This window comes from Salvelinus fontinalis, unplaced genomic scaffold, assembly GCF_029448725.1.
Source record: "Salvelinus fontinalis isolate EN_2023a unplaced genomic scaffold, ASM2944872v1 scaffold_0307, whole genome shotgun sequence".
Taxonomy (NCBI): domain Eukaryota; kingdom Metazoa; phylum Chordata; class Actinopteri; order Salmoniformes; family Salmonidae; genus Salvelinus; species Salvelinus fontinalis.
Window position 1 is genome coordinate 70755 of NW_026600516.1, and position 20245 is coordinate 90999.

At 42.4% G+C, this 20245-nt stretch overlaps 1 protein-coding gene across 1 annotated transcript; it reads right to left on the reverse strand.

The window, feature by feature from the left end:
* Positions 1-1961: 1961 nt before the first annotated feature.
* On the reverse strand, positions 1962-15023 carry LOC129845447 (uromodulin-like). Its single transcript, XM_055913386.1, has 11 exons — positions 9554-15023; positions 9353-9419; positions 7563-7648; positions 5971-6450; positions 5604-5690; positions 4759-5003; positions 4053-4210; positions 3323-3568; positions 3031-3181; positions 2715-2790; positions 1962-2467 (listed from the first exon to the last, which is right to left on the reverse strand). Exons 3-11 carry the CDS (start codon positions 7624-7626, stop codon positions 2448-2450), a joined length of 1527 nt encoding a protein of 508 aa, XP_055769361.1. The 5' UTR covers positions 7627-7648; positions 9353-9419; positions 9554-15023; the 3' UTR covers positions 1962-2447.
* Positions 15024-20245: the final 5222 nt, after the last annotated feature.

Genomic DNA, 20245 nt, shown 5'->3' on the forward strand with positions numbered 1-20245 from the left:
AGAGAAGAAACAACCAGTTTGCTGTCATCATTCTGCACAGAAGTCTTCGGCTCAAGCGTGCAAGAACCTTAAAATATATGTTTTAGTGGGTTACTTTCTTTCACATGCTATTTGGTACAGAATAGATTTTAAGTTTCGATTTAGTTGAAACCTCAACATTATTAAGACATCATTTAATCCAACCAATACTATCTCTGTGTACTCTCTACGACAACAGCCATGCACTACTTACATCAAGCTGAATGAACGTACCATTCACAGAGGACCAATGTCAGAGTGGAGCAGTGGGCTTTCAATACACAATGGTAGAAGGGCAGTGGAAGACGTATGACTATTAGAATAAGGAGTCAATATTTCCTGATGACTGATTAGAGGGTTTGAGAAAGGATAACAATATATTTAAGATAACAGTGCTTTTAATGTTTTGATTATGATCACATCGTTTCCTAGGCTACACAACTCCCACCTGGGCTATTCGTTAACACCTTTAGTGACCTTGCTCCAGTTTGAGTCCGTGTGTAGTTGTTTGTATTCCAGATTGTTCTTCCATCAAACATACTGGTTAACCTTGATGGTCATTGGTTTGATTACATACATTCACAACTGATATGGGTACATGATGGTCTGAGCAAGGAAATATGGCACACATGAACACACACACACACACACACACACACACACACACACACACACACACACACACACACACACACACACACACACACACACACACACACACACACACACACACACACACACACACACACACACACACACACACACACGAGGCCTGAAGGCACTACCCACATTGAGTTTACTGTAACAATGGAGAGAAATGGAAGGTCCTCAACCAACAGTAACAATGGAGAGAGGTGGAAGGTCAACCAACAGTAACAATGGAGAGAGGTGGAAGGTCCTCAACCAACAGTAACAATGAAGAGAGGTGGAAGGTCCTCAACCAACAGTAACAATGGAGAGAGGTGGAAGGTCCTCAACCAACAGTAACAATGAAGAGAGGTGGAAGGTCCTCAACCAACAGTAACAATGGAGAGAGGTGGAAGGTCCTCAGCCAACAGTAACAATGAAGAGAGGTGGAAGGTCCTCAACCAACAGTAACAATGGAGAGAGGTGGAAGGTCCTCAACCAACAGTAACAATGGAGAGAAGTGGAAGGTCCTCAACCAACAGTAACAATGGAGAGAGGTGGAAGGTCCTCAACCAACAGTAACAATGGAGAGAGGTGGAAGGTCCTCAACCAACAGTAACAATGAAGAGAGGTGGAAGGTCCTCAACCAACAGTAACAATGGAGAGAGGTGGAAGGTCCTCAGCCAACAGTAACAATGAAGAGAGGTGGAAGGTCCTCAACCAACAGTAACAATGGAGAGAGGTGGAAGGTCCTCAACCAACAGTAACAATGGAGAGAAGTGGAAGGTCCTCAACCAACAGTAACAATGGAGAGAGGTGGAAGGTCCTCAACCAACAGTAACAATGGAGAGAGGTGGAAGGTCCTCAACCAACAGTAACAATGGAGAGAGGTGGAAGGTCCTCAACCAACAGTAACAACGGAGCCATAAGAAAGGAGCATCATAAACTACTACTCTGACTGTCATGGTCATTCTGAAGTCTTTCATTGTGTTCTTCTACAGTGGAACTTAAACAGCACTATTTCAATACACCAATCAGTCTTCCTGCTTTGGTAAAACAACCCAGGAAGTGTTCAGTACATTAACTAAATACATATCATGAATGTCACTTGTCTTTAACAAGTTTAGCCAGTTTTCCCAAAATCCTCTATGGTCAATTAGTCCCCCGTTGTTCTGCCTTTTGTAAATATGTGTTTAACCTGCCTTACAATAAATATAGACATGTTTATTTTTATGTTTACAACCTGTTAAATAGACAATCATTAGACAATGAGCATCATCATACAGAGTTATTTATTGACATAATCAAATCACAGCATACACACACAGAACTCAGGTTTGGGGAAATGATCAGTCCTAAAACAATGCAAGTCTATGTGTATACAACATACGCAGTACAATGAAATCACACTGTAGTGCATCAATTCATTACTTAGAATCTGAACATACACACACAGCAACTCAGGTTTGGTTGGAACTTGCAATGATTTGAGGAAATGATCATTCCTAAAACAATGCAAGTCTATGTGTATACAACATACACAGTACAATGAAATCACACTGTAGTGCAGCAATTCATTACTAGAATCAAAGTATTTCTGTGCCCTTGAAAGTTACACTGGGCTGTAGGTTGGGATGGAGATCAGGGGAGTAGTGCAGGAGGGAACCCATCCTTCATATGCTGGGGGTCCCAAGGCTCACTCCAGACTCTGGGCCCCTGCCATCCTTCATATGCTGGGGGTCCCAAGGCTCACTCCAGACTCTGGCCCCCTGCCATCCTTCATATGCTGGGGGTCCCAAGGCTCACTCCAGGCTCTGGGCCCCTGGGGGCCAAAGATAATCTGACTGTTAGAGAGGAAACACACCAGAACGACAGTTCCTCTGACCAGACCATCATTTTCCTGATCATTTCCCAAAGAATCTACATGTTGAATCTGTGAAACAGCCACCGTTCTCTGGCACCCAGCAGGTGGTCGCTAAAACACAGCTTGGCGACAGCAGTCAGCTACTTATTGCCTAAAGCCTTGGTGGTATATTAGCTTATGAACTAAACTGGAATGAATTACTCACAGCTGATTGGCCCGATGGCTATGGGCTTGAGGAGGACAGTATCAGACACAGAGCGAGATTTCCTTCCAGAGCACACCTGTAGAGAGAAAGAGACAAACCACTACGTCAGAGAGACCAACCACTACGTCAGAGAGACCAACCACTACGTCAGAGAGACCAACCACTACGTCAGAGAGACAAACCACTACGTCAGAGAGACCAACCACTACGTCAGAGAGACCAAGCACTACGTCAGAGAGACCAAGCACTGCGTCATAGAGACTAAACACAAAAGTCAAAGAGTCAGAGAGAGACTGTGGAGGAGTTGAGGACTCACTGGAGTGCAGGAGGAGCTCCTCTGGTCACACAGGCTGAGGCTGCAGTGCAGGAAGAAGTAACGGTAGTCCACCTGCAACGCAGCAGAGAAGCGAGCCCTGAGGGACGAGCCGCTTTCCTCCACGGTCACCTGGGTACGATTTGTAGTACACCTGGGAGAAGAGCCAAGAAAATGCAAAAGGTTCAAGGCATGCACGGCTACACAGACCGTACACAGCAACAAACATACCATACTTCACACACAAAACAAACACACATAGACATGCAAACAGCTGATGAATAGAGTCATGGACCTGTCCTGAATCATGTAGGTCCGCGGGAGATTATCAGGGTTGGGGGATTGGTTGGCATAGCAGTCCCTTAGAACAACAACAAAACGCTCCATCCCGGACTCCTCTACGGACACGCCCACGCGCAGAGTGGAACCAATCGGCAGGAGGACTTCACCAGCTGGGTAAGACTCTGTGTAGTTGGAGTTACGATACAGAAACATGGAGGCTCTGGCCTTGGCACCGACTCCAACAGCTCCACGACTATTCCTATCAAGAGATGAACATGTAGCTAAATGACATCAGATATTAGACAGTTTGATAACTTCAGATATCAAAGTTATTACAAAAAACGTGTGAACAAATCTTTTATTATTGAACCTTTATTTAACTAGGCAAGTCAATTAAGAACAAATTCTTATTTACAATGACGGCCTACACCAGCCAAACACGGACGACGCTGGGACAATTGTGCGCCACCCTATGGTACTCCCAATCACAGCCGGTTGTGATACAGCCTGGATTTGAAACAGGGTGTCTGCAGTGACGCCTCTAGCCCTGCTTAGACCGCTGCTCCACCCGGGAGCCCCCCTTAAGACTTCCAAACACTTATTATATATCTTAATGTAGGTGTTTCATGTATAACAATATCTTCAATTGGAAACCAGAAGACAGAATTATTCAAAAACAGTTTGATTTTGTAATGACTGTTCTGTCAGAATAAACTTAATAAACATTCTGTGTATTTTCTCACAGTAGGTAGGGTTTGATGGCCACATTCAGACTGCTCTCTGTCCCCAGAGGATAGACACAGGAGAGAGGAAAGCTCACGGGTCGGGAGAGAGAGTCATTCCTCCCATCTACTGGATAAACAAATAAGCTGTTGGAGTAGACAGCATGGGTGGTGTTAGTCTGAAATAGAAGAAAAGTGTTCACAGTTAAATTAATACTCAGGTCTTATACACAGACCTACTAACATGAAGGTCTTATACACAGACCTACTAACATTAAGGTCTTATACACAGACCTACTAACATTAAGGTCTTATACACAGACCTACTAACATTAAGGTCTTATACACAGACCTACTAACATTAAGGTCTTATACACAGACCTACTAACATTCAGGTCTTATACACAGACCTACTAACATTAAGGTCTTATACACAGACCTACTAACATTAAGGTCTTATACACAGACCTACTAACATTCAGGTCTTATACACAGACCTACTAACATTAAGGTCTTATACACAGACCTACTAACACTAAGGTCTTATACACAGACCTACTAACATTAAGGTCTTATACACAGACCTACTAACATTAAGGTCTTATACACAGACCTACTAACATTAAGGTCTTATACACAGACCTACTAACATTAAGGATCAGTTATAGTCTAAACTCTTCCAGTGTTGAACAACCTCCAGTCAGACATTGAGGTAACGTGTTCTCACCTCCAGAGTGTTCCCACAGCGTCCCTCCCGTCGCTCCACCTGGTACCACACCGTGCCGTTACGATCCTCGTGGGCGGAGCACCTAGAGTCGGCCAGGTGAGCTGTGGAAGCGTTCAGACCAGCGGCCCTCAGGTTAGCCCTGTTTAGACCCACCTGTATCATGCTCTGCCCACACACCACCTCTGGGGCCATGATAGGAGGATTGGTGGTGGTAACAGTTATCCGAGGGGGTGTAGGTGTAGGGGCTGTTATAAAAGGTAGATAGAGAGGGGGAGTAGAGAAAGAATGAAAGAGAGGAAGAGAGAAAAACAAGAGAATACAAAATGGCTGTCAGCCAGGTGTCAAGAGCGAATAGTGCTGCACGGAACTCGTTCCTCTACTACACTGGTATTCTGTTGTGGAATAGTCTCCCACTGCCTATCAAACTGTCCCAGTCCCGGGGGGTTAAAGGCTAGGTCAGAGTTCATCTTTGGACAAAGTTGAGTAGCTCTTAGTGTGACTGCATTAATGCCTCTGCTACATCAGAAAAGTGAAGGCACAGGTCTGGCTCCCGAGGCCGTCTTAGCTGTTAGAGTTTTTGTTGATAATGATAATAGATTTATTCATGTCCATGAGGACAAATGAACGGATCAGAACAGGTTGACTGTATTTTCATATTCCTGCATCTATTTGTTGTAGTTATTTATTGACTATATGCTGTGTTGTTTTCTCAGTGTTGTATGTATTCCATCAGAAGTTGGAAAACGTTGGAAATGGATTTGACCCCCGGTCTGTCCTCAGTGCATCTTTTCCCCAATAAGTCAATCAATCACTGAGGAGTACGATGTGTTTTTCTTAATACTCACCTTTCCTCTCACACCTCCAGGTGATCTTATCCTCACTCCTACAGGTGTCATCATCTCTACAGGTAGAACACACCTTGGTGTTGACGTCTGGAACAGCAGAGGGGAGGGGGGTTCATGGATTTGCTGTGACTAGTACACACTCAGGTTATACGACTGATGTACAATGTATTTGTCACTACGGTTGTGAAACCACAACTGAGTTACACAAAAATGTTTACGCAACCGTTGTGGAGTGTCTAAAGTCTCTCTTGACATACTGTCAATATATATACAGAGACTTGGTTCTGGGTTCAGAGACTGAATCGGACACCTTGGAACATTCTTAATGTCTTTAAGAAACAGTGACAAGGACATTATGATGTCATACCTGCACAGTAGGCCAAGTGGCAGTTTATTGCAGGGACAAACTTGTAGACATAGTAGTTTCCATAGCAGGCTTTGACATGGATGGGAGGTTGTTGAAACAAGCAGCAGTTACCAGACCAGCTCCCACAGACGCCCCTCTGAACCACCCTGTCTGACAGCTGGGGATGGGGCTCCGTGAGCCACAGGGGGGCGTGGGTTCCACACATGTTAATCTCCACACACCTCTCTGGCATCTGAACGCTGGTGTGCCCCAGGAACAGGCGATACCAGCCCTGAAAGTTGATGCTCTGGTCGCAGTGTAAGCCCCCATTAACCTGGTTGTTGTTGTTGTTGGTGGTGGAACGCCAGTCGTCATTCAGTGCTGTGTAGTTCTGGCAGGGGTCTGCACAGCGAAGTGTTCCACCAACACTGATACAGTCCTGTCCCACTGGACACTGTGTGCCTCCACAGCTAAACTGGATAGATTTGGCAACAGTCACACCTGCGAAAACATCCCCCCCCCCATGAAAACGTATGCTATCCCTGGACTCTGGTCAAAGGTAGTGCACTATACAATCATTAGGAAGCCCTGTGGGATGCAGCCCAATGTCTCTCTCTCCAGAGTTGAAACTCTGGCAATAAAGAGAATGAGGGTGATATCTACATCCTGAACTTGAGAATTAGGCTAAAATAATGAATAAGGTGTGTCACACCCTGATCTGATTCACATGTCCTTGTGATTGTCTCCACCCCCTCCAGGTGTCACTTATTATCCCTGGTGCATATATCCCTGTGTTTCCTGTCTCTCTGTGCCAGTGTATATATCCCTGTGTTTCCTGTCTCTCTGTACCAGTGTATATATCCCTGTGTTTCCTGTCTCTCTGTGCCAGTGTATATATCCCTGTGTTTCCTGTCTCTCCGTACCAGTGTATATATCCCTGTGTTTCCTGTCTCTCCGTACCAGTGTATATATCCCTGTGTTTCCTGTCTCTCTGTGCCAGTTCATCTTGTATGTGTTTCCTGTCTCTCTGTGCCAGTTCGTCTTGTATGTGTTTCCTGTCTCTCTGTGCCAGTTCGTCTTGTATGTGTTTCCTGTCTCTCTGTGCCAGTTCATCTTGTATGTGTTTCCTGTCTCTCTCTGCCAGTTCGTCTTGTATGTGTTTCCTGTCTCTCTGTACCAGTGTATATATCCCTGTGTTTCCTGTCTCTCTGTGCCAGTGTATATATCCCTGTGTTTCCTGTCTCTCTGTGCCAGTTCGTCTTGTATGTGTTGTTCCCGTACTTCTTTTGCTATTCTCCTTTTTCTAGTCCTCCCGGTTTTGACCCTTGCCTGTTTTCTGGATTCCGTACCTGCCTGCCCTGACCTCGAGCCTGCCTGCCACTCTGTACCCCTTTTGGATTGTTCAATAAATATCAAAGATTAAAACCATCTGCCACCGGTGTCTGCATCTGTGTCTCGCCTTGTGTCCTCATACAGTGAGATAAAGGAATGAGAGTTCTGCACACGGAACGTTGCTGTTTTGGCTGCGGGAATAAAACACTGGGGAGCAACAATGTTCTGAGTGAAGCTCTCATTCTGTTACCTAAACGGGAATAAGTCAATCAACCTTTTACCTGAGTTGTCTGCAGTAACATGCTTAAAGAACAGGAGCATCATCAGAACACCCGATGACATCATTCTGTTCAGCTCAGACACACGACTGAAAGAAATGATACAAAGAAGAAGTGTAAAAATGTGAATTCACTGAGGAGCAAAGTGAGGGGGGCAGTGGAAACGCGTCTCAAACAGTATTGATGAATATACCAACAATGTGATTAACAGCAACACACTCAGAGCTTGTCAAAGGTTAAAACACAGTCAGGTCGAGTACGCAGCGTCATCACACTCTAAAGCCATTGTAATACAGTTGAAGTCGGAGGTTTACATACACCTTAGCCAAAGACACTTAAACTCAGTTGTTCACAATTCCTGACATTTAATCCTAGTAAAAATTGCCTGTCTTATGTCAGTTAGGATCACCACTATTTTGAGAATGTGAAAAGTCAGAATAATAGCTGAGATAATTATTTATTTCAGCTTTAATTTCTTTCATCGCATTCCCAGTGGGTCAGAAGTTTACATACACTCAATTAGTACTTGGTAGTGTTGCCTTTAAATTGTTTAACTTGGGTCAAACGTTTCGGGTAGCCTTCCACAAGCTTTCCACAATAAGTTGGGTGAATTTTGGCCCATTCCTCCTGACAGAGCTGGTGTAACTGAGTCAGGTTTGTAGGCCTTCTTACTCGCACACGCTTTTTCAGTTCTGCCCACAAATTTTCGATAAGATTGAGGTCAGGACTTGTGATGGACACTCCAATACCTTGACTTTGTTGTCCTTAAGCCATTTTGCCACAACTTTGGAAGTATGCTTGGGGTCATTGTCCATTTGGAAGACCCATTTGCGACCAAGCTTTAACTTCCTGACTGATGTCTTGAGATGTTGCTTCAATATATCCACATAATTTCCTCCCTCATGATGCCATCTATTTTGTGAAGTGCATCATTCCCTCCTGCAGCAAAGCACCCCACAACATGATGCTGCCACCCCCGTGCTTCACAGTTGGGATGGCGTTCTTCGGCTTGCAAGCGTCCCCCTTTTTCCTCCAAACATAACGATGGTCATTATGGCCAAACAGTTCTATACAGGTAAACCTTCAAGTGACTCAAACAATGTCAATTAGACTATCAGAAGCTTCTAAAGCCATGACATCATTTTCTGGAATTTTCCAAGCTGTTTAAAGGCACAGTCAACTTAGTGTATGTAAACTTCTGACCCACTGGAATTGTGATACAGTGAATTATAAGTGAAATAATCTTTCTGTAAACAATTACTTGTGTCATGCATAAAGTAGATGTCCTAACTGACATGCCAAAACTATAGTTTGTTAACAATACATTTGTGGAGTGGTTGAAAAATGAGTTTTAAATGACTCCAACATAAGTGTAGTTAAACTTCCGACTTCAACTGTATGTTACGCAAACATAAACTACATTATAAACCGGGTGGTTCGAACCCTGAACTCTGATTGGCTGAAAGCCATGGTATATCAATCAATCAATCAAATGCATTTATAAAGCCATTTTTACATCAGCCGATGTCACAAATTGCTATACAACGTGTATGACAAACATGTATTTTTACTGCTCTAATTACGTTGGTAACCAGTTTATAAAAGCAGTAAGCCACCTCATGGGTTTGTGATATTTGGCCAATACACCAAGGCTAAGGGCTGTGTCCACGACAGCCCTTGGATGTGGTATATTGGCCATATACCACACCTCCTCGTTATTGCTTAATTATATTATTGAAATCATATTTTGGTTAGGACAAAGTGGATTCTTCTACTTGAGAGAGAGCACTTACCTCTGTGAACTGATTTCAGTGGCCTTCGATGTGAATGATTGGTTGTTAATTGTCTTCTCAGATATCTCTACAGATACAATACAGCATTAACCAAATACAGACACAGATATTCATGCTGTAGTACTGTAGTACTGTAGTACTGTAGTACTGTATTACTGTAGTACTGTAGTACTGTAATACTGAGGAAATGATAAAACCTACCTTTTTGTGATGATTTTGGTTACCACGGACACCTGTGGTACAACATTGCAAGGGGAGAGAGGGGTTTGATTTAGCTAATAACTCACTATTAACAGTCAAATCTTCCCATATAACTGGCCCAGTCAATCAGGAGAGATGTCCTATCTGGGTGCCTTCAAAGCAGAAGTCGTGAAATGCATGTCTAACGCAGGGCTGGTAGAAACGCTGTTCTCTGTTCTCTGGAGTTGACGGAGGAGTCTTTATATCTTTCCTGACGGACAGCGCATCACAATCTCAGAAACAATAAAGTACATCTTACCAGTCTGGAGTGAGCCTTTGTTTGTGGTAGAAAGGAACCAAGCCTGCTTGATTTATATACATATGCCGAAGAGGGAAATGACTGTTTCAAATGGTAAAATTAATATTTGAAATTCAAATAAGAGCAAACATCTTCACACCTTGTCTGGGAAGGGAAGTAGATCAGAGTGACGTCTCTGGTGTGGTGCCATTAGGCGTGAACGACAAGCAAAGGTATAGAATTGATGTTTAAATGAGATTATTTGTGGATAAAAGTGGGTGAATGCAGCAGACCAATAGTCTGAGAATCTCTCTGTTGATTCAAGACAGAAAAAAGACAACAGCAAGTGTGATTTTCAGTGGGTGCTACTGTAAGGTACATTTATCAAAGTTCATTTTCAGCCTTGTAGACCATTAAATATTTAGCAAAATATTAATCTTTGTTTGCTTAAATGTCTAATTTATCATTTTGCTTTCAAAGTTCTCTTAAAACATTTGCCTAAAACTTTGGGAAATTATTTTGTTGGATTGATGTATTGGTAACTTTGAGTATACATGTGTCATTGAAACTGAGGGGACAGACATCTCCCTGTCTCAAACCACACATTAGCATGTTGTTTAGTTCTAGTATGTGGCCCATTATTTAATTTTTTTTCCTCTGAAATCTGGAATGAAGAATCCACAAGCCCAACTCAGCATTCAGCACTGCAGAAAGCCAGAGCCTACGTCTGTAGGTGTAGGGGACACCTGTTGTTTGGACTTGCCAAGCAGTTACATTTACATTTAAGTCATTTAGCAGACGCTCTTATCCAGAGCGACTTACAAATTGGAAAGTTCATACATATTCATCCTGGTCCCCCCGTGGGGAATGAACCCACAACCCTGGCGTTGCAAGCGCCATGCTCTACCAACTGAGCCACACACTGACCACGCTTGTGGAGAAACATCCTTGTCTGAGGAGTCTTTAAAAATATATATCTTTAATTTATTTAACCAGGCAAGTCAGTTAAGAACAAATTCTTATTTACAATGACGGCCTTAAGAATAAATTCTTATTTACAATGACGGCCTTAAGAATAAATTCTTATTTACAATGACGGCCTTAAGAATAAATTCTTATTTACAATGACGGCCTTAAGAATAAATTCTTATTTACAATGACGGCCTTAAGAATAAATTCTTATTTACAATGACGGCCTTAAGAACAAATTCTTATTTACAATGACGGCCTTAAGAACAAATTCTTATTTACAATGACGGCCTTAAGAATAAATTCTTATTTACAATGACGGCCTTAAGAATAAATTCTTATTTACAATGACGGCCTTAAGAATAAATTCTTATTTACAATGACGGCCTTAAGAATAAATTCTTATTTACAATGACGGCCTTAAGAATAAATTCTTATTTACAATGACGGCCTTAAGAATAAATTCTTATTTACAATGACGGCCTTAAGAACAAATTCTTATTTACAATGACGGCCTTAAGAACAAATTCTTATTTACAATGACGGCCTACCCCGGACAACGCTGAGCCAATTGTGCGTAACCCTATGGGACTCCCAATCACGGTCGGATGTGATGCAGCCTGGATTTGAACCAGGGACTGCAGTGACACCTCTTGCACTGAGATGCAGTGCCTTAGACCGCTGCGCAACTGCAAACATGTTTTAGTATAAGTATTGATGTGACATCGTTACATATAATTGGCTAATTTCTTTTGATTAGGTTTCTCCTGTATAAGGTGGCAAGGATGTGAGGGATGCAATGGGGCAGAGCTTGCATTCTCCTCAACCTGGAGGGAAATGACTTCCTCATAGTCATTCTTTATTTGCTTCAACAGGCTATTGAAACAGGCCAATTTTTGTTGTTGTATGATGTACTATTAGAATGTGCTTCTAAATGGTTTTTCCTTAGGAATAACATGGGGGGGGGGGGGCTGTATGTTCCAACATCTACAAACTGTTAGCGGTGGCACCTCTCACCAATGAGTTGTGTTTCATCTTTACACTATCAAAATAAAAAGAGTCTGTTGACTGCTGACACGAACATGAACAAGACACCATAGATTTTGTGCACAGGACAGTTGGCATGAGTATAGTATCCTGTAATGAATCTTAAACTAACATCTCCAACAACAGTATACACACAGGACAGTTGGCATGAGTATAGGATCCTGTAATGAATCTTAAACTAACATCTCCAACAACAGGATACACACAGGACAGTTGGCATGATTCTTATCTTCTGTTTGGTAGTCGATGATGATGGCGCAAGATCCTGCAGTGAAAAATAATCGATGTCTAGGTAACTAGAGACAACAATAGTACATACATAAGCATAAACACATTCATATTAAAAGGCACTACCCATGTGGAGTCATTAAAAAGACCATCATAAACTAATATTCAGACTGTCATGGTCATTCTGAAGACTTTTATTGTGTTCTTCTACGGTGGAACTCAAACAGCACTATTTCAATACACCAATATGACTAATAGTTCTACTGCTTTGGTAAGACAGCTTGGAAGTGTCCAGAACATTGACTAAATATGTATCATGAATTTCACTTGTCTTTAACAAGCCAGCTGTTTAGCCAGCTGTTGGAGTAGACAGCATGAATAAGCTGTTGGAGTAGACAGCATGAATAAGCTGTTGGAGCAGACAGCATGAATAAGATGTTGGAGTAGACAGCATGAATAAGCTGTTGGAGTAGACAGCAAGAATATGCTGTTGGAGTAGACAGCATGAATAAGCTGTTGGAGCAGACAGCATGAATAAGATGTTGGAGTAGACAGCATGAATAAGCTGTTGGAGTAGCCAGCATGAATAAGCTGTTGGAGCAGACAGCATGAAAATGGTGTTGGAGTAGACAGCATGAATAAGCTGTTAGAGTTGACAGCATGAATAAGCTGTTGGAGTAGACAGCAATAATAAGCTGTTGGAGTAGACAGCATGAATAAGCTGTTGGAGAAGACAGCATGAATAAGCTGTTGGAGTATACAGAATGAAAAAGGTGTTGGAGTTGACAGCATGAATAAGCTGTTGGAGTAGACAGCATGAATAAGATGTTGGAGTAAGCTTGAATAAGCTGTTGGAGTATACAGAATGAAAAAGATGTTGGAGTAGACAACATGAATAAGCTGTTGGAGAAGACAGCATGAATAAGATGTTGGAGTAAGCTTGAATAAGCTGTTGGAGTATACAGAATGAAAAAGATGTTGGAGTAGACAGCATGAATAAGCTGTTGGAGTAGACAGCATGAATAAGCTGAACCACCCCGTCTAACAGCTGGGGATGGGGATCCGTGAGCCACATGGGGATCTCCGTCCCACACATGTAACTGTCCACACACCTCTCTGGCATCTGAACACTGGTGTTCCCCAGGAACAGGCGATACCAGCCCTGCCAGTTGACATCCGTGTCGCAGTGCTCGCCATTAACGTTGGCATTGTTGTTGGTGGCACGCCAGTCGTCATTAAGTACGGTGTAGTGCTGGCAGGGGTCTGCACAGCAGGATGTTCCACCAACACTGATATAGTCTCCTCCCACTGGAGGCTGTGTGCCCCCACAGCCAACCATACCTGCTAAAACAATTCCCCCATAAAACGTCTGGGCTCTGATCTAAAGTCGTGCACTATACACTACCGTTCAAAAGTTTGGGGTCACTCAGAAATGTCCTGGTTTTTGAAAGAAACGCACAATTTTTGTCCATTAAAATAACATCAAATTGATCAGAAATACAGTGTAGACATTGTTAATATTGTAAATTACTATTGTAGCTGGAAACGGCAGATTTTTTATGGAATATCTACATAGCCGTACAGAGGCCCATTATCAGCAACCATCATTCCTGTGTTCCAATGGCACGTTGTGTTAGCTAATCCAAGTTTATAATTTTAAAAGGCTAATTGATCATTAGAAAACCCTTTTGCAATTATGTTAGTGTAACCGATGTGAAATGGCTAGCTAGTTAGCGGGGTGCACGCTAATATCGTTTCAATGGGTGACGTCACTTGCTCTGAGACCTTGAAGTAGTTGTTCCCCTTGCTCTGCAATGGCTTTTGTGGCGCGATGGGTAACGATGCTTCGTGGGAGGCAGTTGTTAATGTGTGCAGAGGGTCCCTGGTTTGAGCACAGGTAGGGGCGAGGAGAGGGACGGAAGCTATACTGTTACATTAGCACAGCTGAAAACAGTTGTCCTGACTAAAGAAGCAATAAAACTGGCCTTCTTTACACTAGCTGAATGTCTGGAGCATCGGCATTTGTGAGTTCGATTACAGGCTCAAAATGGCCAGAAACAAAGACCTTTCTTCAAAAGCTTGTCAGTCTATTCTTGTTCTAAGAAATGAAGGCCATTCCATGCGAGAAATTGACAAGAAACTGAAGATCTCGTACAGCGCTCGTACTCCCTTCACAGAACAGCGCAAACTGGCTCTAACCAGAATAGAAAGAGGAGTGGGAGGCCCCGGTGCACAACTGAGCAAGAGGACAAGAACATTAGAGTGTCTAGTTTGAGAAACAGATGCCTCACAAGTCCTCAACTGGCAGCTTCATTAAATAGTACCTTCAAAATACCAGTCTCAACGTCAACAGTGAAGAGGCGACTCTGGGATGCAGGCCTTCTAGGCAGAGTTGCAAAGAAAAAGCCATATCTCAGACTGGCCAATAAAAAGAAAAGATTAACCTTTCTGGACTACCCATCCCGGATCCGGGATAATTGTCATCAGCAACGCTGAATAGCATAGCATAGCATAGCGCCACAGTCAAATAATATTACTAGAAAATATTCATATTCATGAAATCACAAGTGCAATATTGCAAAACACAGCTTAGCCTTTTGTTAATCCACCTGTCGTCTCAGATTTTGAAATTATGCTTTACAGCGAAAGCAATACAAGCGTTTGTGTAAGTTTATCGATCGCTCGACAAAACATTAAGTACACTTAGCATCAGGTAACTTGGTCACGAAAATCAGAAAAGCAATCAAATTCATCATTTACCTTTGATGATCTTCGGATCTTTTCACTCACGAGACTCCCAGTTAGACAACAAATGTTCCTTTTGTTCCATAAAGATATTTTTTATATCCAAATACCTCCGTTCGTTTGGTGCGTTATGCCCAGGACTCCACCGGAAAGAGCGGTCACGACAACGCAGACAAAAATTCCAAATTATATCTATAATGTCCACAGAAACATGTCAAACGTTTTTTATAATCAATCCTCAGGGTGTTTTATCAGACCCCCCCTGACCCCACCCCGTCCATGTCATCTTATCAGACCCCCCCTGACCCCACCCCGTCCATGTCATCTTATCAGACCCCCCCGACTCCACCCCGTCGATGTCATCTTATCAGACCCCCCCTGACCCCATCCCGTCCATGTCATCTTATCTCCTCCCCTCTGGACTCCAGTGGTGGATCTCTCCTCCCCTCATGACTCCAGTGGTGGACCTCTCCTCTCCTCTGGACTCCAGTGGTGGACCCCTCCTCCCCTCTGGACTCCAGTGGGTGAGTATATTTATTCTGGTTATTCCACAGTATACATTTCTACTGTTATAGGTTCTATAGGCTGTCTCAAATAGCACCCTGTTCATATATTCCTTATATTTTGATTGTGGTCATCTCCCTCCCTTCCTCTCCTCCTTCTACATTCTGTACTGTTGGTGAGATAGAGAGTGTCAGAGTTCTACATTCTATTTATATGTTCTGTAATGTAGGTGTGGGAAGATCGAGAGTATCAAAGTTCTTGATTCTAATTCTATGTTCTTTACTGTAGGTGTGGGAAGATCGAGAGTATCAGAGTTCTACATTCTGATTCTATGTTATGTATTGTAGGTGTGGGGAAATAGAGAGTATCAGAGTTCTACATTCTAGATCTAGGTTATGTACTGTAGGTGTGGGGAGAGAGAGAGTATCAGAGTTCTACATTCTAGATCTAGGTTATGTACTGTAGGTGTGGGGAGATAGAGAGTATCAGAGTTCTACATTCTAGATCTAGGTTATGTATTGTAGGTGAGGGGAGATAGAGAGTATCAGAGTTCTACATTCTGATTCTATATTCTGTACTGTAGGTGAGGGGAGATAGAGAGTATCAGAGTTCTACATTCTGATTCTATATTCTGTACTGTAGGTGTGGGGAGAGAGAGAGTATCAGAGTTCTACATTCTGATTCTATGTTCTGTATTGTAGGTGTGGGGAAAGAGAGAGTACCAGAGTTCTACAAGAGAGATTATGTGCCTTTGTCAACTTCAAGAATCCCAACATGTCCACTTGCACCTTGGAGAGGCTAAAGGTGAGAGGTGGGATGAAACATAATGCTGTCATATGCATTTAACTATGTGAGATGTGCTTTCAATTTTTTAGCTTGCACTTAATGAGTTTGTACTCTTGGGACCATGCTATTGGTTCAATTGTATTTTTGGGACTAATGGTTCCATTGTACTTTTGAGACTATACTATTGGTTCCATTGTACGCTTAGTACTATGCTATTGGTTCTATTGTACTTTTGGGACTATGCTATTGGTTCCATTGCACTTTTAGGATAATCTTTATTTAACCTTTATTTAACCAGGCAAGTCAATTAAGAACAAATTCTTATTTACAATGGCGGCCTGGCAAGAGGCAAAAGGTCTCCTGCGGGAACGGGGGCTTAAAAAAGGAGATGCAAACTAGTGACATGGACTGACAACTAGAACCAGCTACATGTCTCAATAACCTGTTCATCTATTTAACCTTTGAACTCCTACAATGGAGGACATTCCAAGATCAAGGGGCTGAATAATGAAAGGACTTTTTTTCCATGTTTGGTTCCAATTTTCGGTACTGTTAGCATTAAACAAGATTGAGATCTGAGTTTGTATATGTTCTCATTTCCTGCTAGAAGAGAGGATATATAAAATGGCAGTTTTCCTTATTAAATGGTCTTCTGAATAAGAATGTACCAGTGTTTGAGCCTGCGTGTTGCTACTGATGTCCACCTGACAGCACTGTAGAGATCACAATGGTGAGTTAGACGTCTCTGCATGATACACAGAGTCAAGAGCCTTCAGTGGAGAGCTTGAGTCTTGCACATAAATAGTATCATCATTGATCCAACACAGAGAGAAAAGTACAACGATTCAACTATTTTCTGGCGGCAAATGAAAAACAAGCCAGTAATAAAATCCAATGCAATGTTATTGGTTTCACTGTACTTTTTGGACAATGCTATTAGTTCCATTGTACTTTTGGGACAATGCTATTGGTTCAATTATATGTATTTGGACTCCGCCTGCGGTTTGTCCTCCTGTCCAGGGGGTGGAGCTGGAGAGCACCAGGCTGGTGATCAGGTACCCAGACCGCTAGATGCAGAGAACCCCTTCCTCTCCTCAGAGGACCAACCCTATAGGCCTCAACTCCTCCTCAGCCTCCCAGTACGCCTCCACAGGGTAAGGACATCCATCTGCAGTCAAAACATCATTATGAGGTATTCTAAAGTGTTACCAATCAACTCATATAAACTTTTGAAATGTACAAAGTGATGGAAGGAGGAAGCAGGAGCACAGGTGCAGGTGTTTGTGTTTTCATACTGTCTCTCTCTCTCTCAGGACCAGGAGGATGGCTCCCATCAATGGTGACGAGTGTTTCTTCTGGAGGACCACCGGCTGTTTCTATGGTGACAAGTGTCGCTTCAAGCCTGACCAGAGAGGAAGAGACAGGAAACCATGGCAACCCTGTCCACCACGCAGCGACTGGATATGAGAGAGGGAGGAGAATGATGAAGATTAAGGAAGAGGATGAGGAACTGTGTCCCTACTTTAAAAGGGAACAGGATGCTTGGGGGGTGTCCCCCCGTTTGTAGTCCTCTGGCACAGACCACAGATCCCAGACAGAACACTAGACATATAGAATGAGTGTGTGAAGTGTCAATCAAAGTGAAGAGGAGTGCACCTCTGATTTCCTTCCCCCTCTCCCTCGGCCTGAACTGTGAAACATGGAAATTACATCATCATTAGAACTTTGAAGGGATCTTTGCCCAGTGAACGCCTCTATGATGACCATGTTGTAGACACTAAGGGGGCTGACATCTGTTGTTATCATGTGTTTTACTGTGTATGTATGTATGGTCATGTGACTGGACATGTGACCCCTTGTGATGTCACTGTGAGACTCACTGCCAGCCTGATGCCATAGGGTGCCTAGTAATTGCCCCAACAGGGGATAAATAAATGCTATTTTTGAATAGAATTACAATTGAATATGGGGCATGTTCCAGGCAGACTATATTGCAGTCACCTGCCTGCTCTCACAAACATTAGTCCTTCTCCTTTTTTACCTAAAGGGGTACTATAATTCAAAATCAAATAGCTAAATGATCCATGGTATGCCCACCTTAAAACAGTACCATATGTCAGCTAGTAGAACCCCCCAAACGGCTCAGACTTTTAGAGGTTCAGAAACCCAGTGTCAGAGGGAGCAATGTCCAGCACCTAAACACACAAATCACATCAAATTGTATAAGTACAACAGGTGTAGACCTTACTGTAAAATGGTTACTGACAAGCCCTTAAGCAACAATGCAGTTGTTAATATTCAAGAAAATATTTGATTTTTTAAATTATAAAAATGAAAAAAATAATAATCACACAATAAAATAACAATAATGAAGCAGCATAAAACAATTACATGAAAGATTATTCATTGTCATTTAAAAAAACACGCATCATACAGACACAATAGGACACAATTATCCCAGACAGACAGACAGACTTAGTTATATGCATGTCAGGGTTCACTTTGAGTCCGTTGTTCTGAAGATCAGTGAGCTGAAGACATCTCTTTCACACAAGAACACACTGGAAACTCAGAGCAGCTTGCCTTGGCCTTGGCATAATGACAGCTCACTGTTGACTGTTGTTTCTAGTTAGCTAATGTTGATAGCTAAATGTTAGCTTACTAGTTAGCTCACTAGCTATGGGGTCTTGTTGTAATTCAGCGGCAGCACATCATATTGTTCACAATCCAGTCCATTCAGAGTAGCTGTGTGATGCACAAAAACACTTGTTTATCACTGAATAACAGCAGCTTCATGTAGCTAACAAGCTAGCTGAGATCACCAGTTCACTCAATTCAAACGCCAGTTCAACATAAGTCCCAATATCAGTACTTTTATGTACGTGACTGTTTTATTCTATATATATATTTTTGACATTTTCTAACTTGTATTTAAGATATTTTCATCGGACTAGTAGGGACATATGAAGCCTGGAAGCTGCAGTAATGTTGAGATGTCAGTAGGGAGAGCTCTAGTCTAGAACACTGGTACCAAAGATACTCCCCTTTCATCTGTTCTGGAACCTTCAGTACCAGCTGATGTGGAGTGATGGGAATGGGTCACATTGTGTCTCTTGTAAAACATGTAGGTCCACTCCTCAAATAAAGAAATGTAACTACAGTATGCTGACTTTAGACCATTTTCTATTTAGATACAGTAACATCCCTTATGTGAAATGCTCTTCCTGCATGTTACTGCCTGACTAGACTACTTTTAAAATGTATCAACCACAGAACTCACACTTAGGCTACGCCTGCTTTTACTAATTCTTACAGTAGACTACATCTTGTTTCCACGCAGTGACAGTACGTTGACTAACTGTTCAAGACCTCTCCCCTTCACTTCACTCTGTAAGTACACTTGACGATATCTTGAAATATAGTTTTGTTTTGATGTTTTTAGCCAAACATCACATGTCTTCCTGTATCTTTGTTCTTGTTGGTTTATTTTGAACTGTGTTTTGGTTGTTACATCAGGGCCTGTATTCATAAAGTGTCTCAGACGGTCCGTATAATTATGATCTAAAAGGCTAAACTGATCCCAGATCAGCACTGCTACTCTGATACACTTTGTGAATACAGACCCTGGACTGTTGTTTCACCAGTAATACCCAGATCTCCATTCAATAGGGTCATGTTCACTGTCAAAGTATGACAGGGTCAAGTACAACTGTGTGTGTGCATGTGTGTGTGTGTCTGTGTGTGTGTGTGTGTGTGTGTCTGTGTGTGTGTGTGTGTGTGTGTGTGTGTGTGTGTGTGAGTATAAATGTATTTTGACATATTAATCTGATTGTGGGATATACAGTCACGACCAACATTATTGGCACCATTGACAAATACTGAACTATATTGTGTGCTACAAAAGATGGGAAGTACATTGTACATGCGATTTCACATAAAGACGTGTGCATGATATTTTAAGAGCTCTGAGAGCAACAGATTGTGGTGGAGATATTTTGACAATGGCCTAAAGTAAGAGTGAGAGAAAGAGTGATTGGAGTGAGTGGATGCTTCATAAGAGGAGTAGGAGTAGAATTAACATGAGACACAGTGATGGTGGGTTGTGTTTAGGAGTAGTATTAACATGAGACACAGTG

Coding starts and splice junctions, on each gene's coding strand:
- LOC129845447 (XM_055913386.1), bottom strand. CDS start 7,626: ATGATGTCATCGGGTGTTCTGATGATGCTCCTGTTCTTTAAGCATGTT. Junction 4,211..4,758: donor GCTGTGGGAACACTCTGGAG/GTGAGAACACGT, acceptor CTTCTATTTCAG/ACTAACACCACCCATGCTGT. Junction 3,569..4,052: donor GCCATCAAACCCTACCTACT/GTGAGAAAATAC, acceptor ATCTCTTGATAG/GAATAGTCGTGGAGCTGTTG.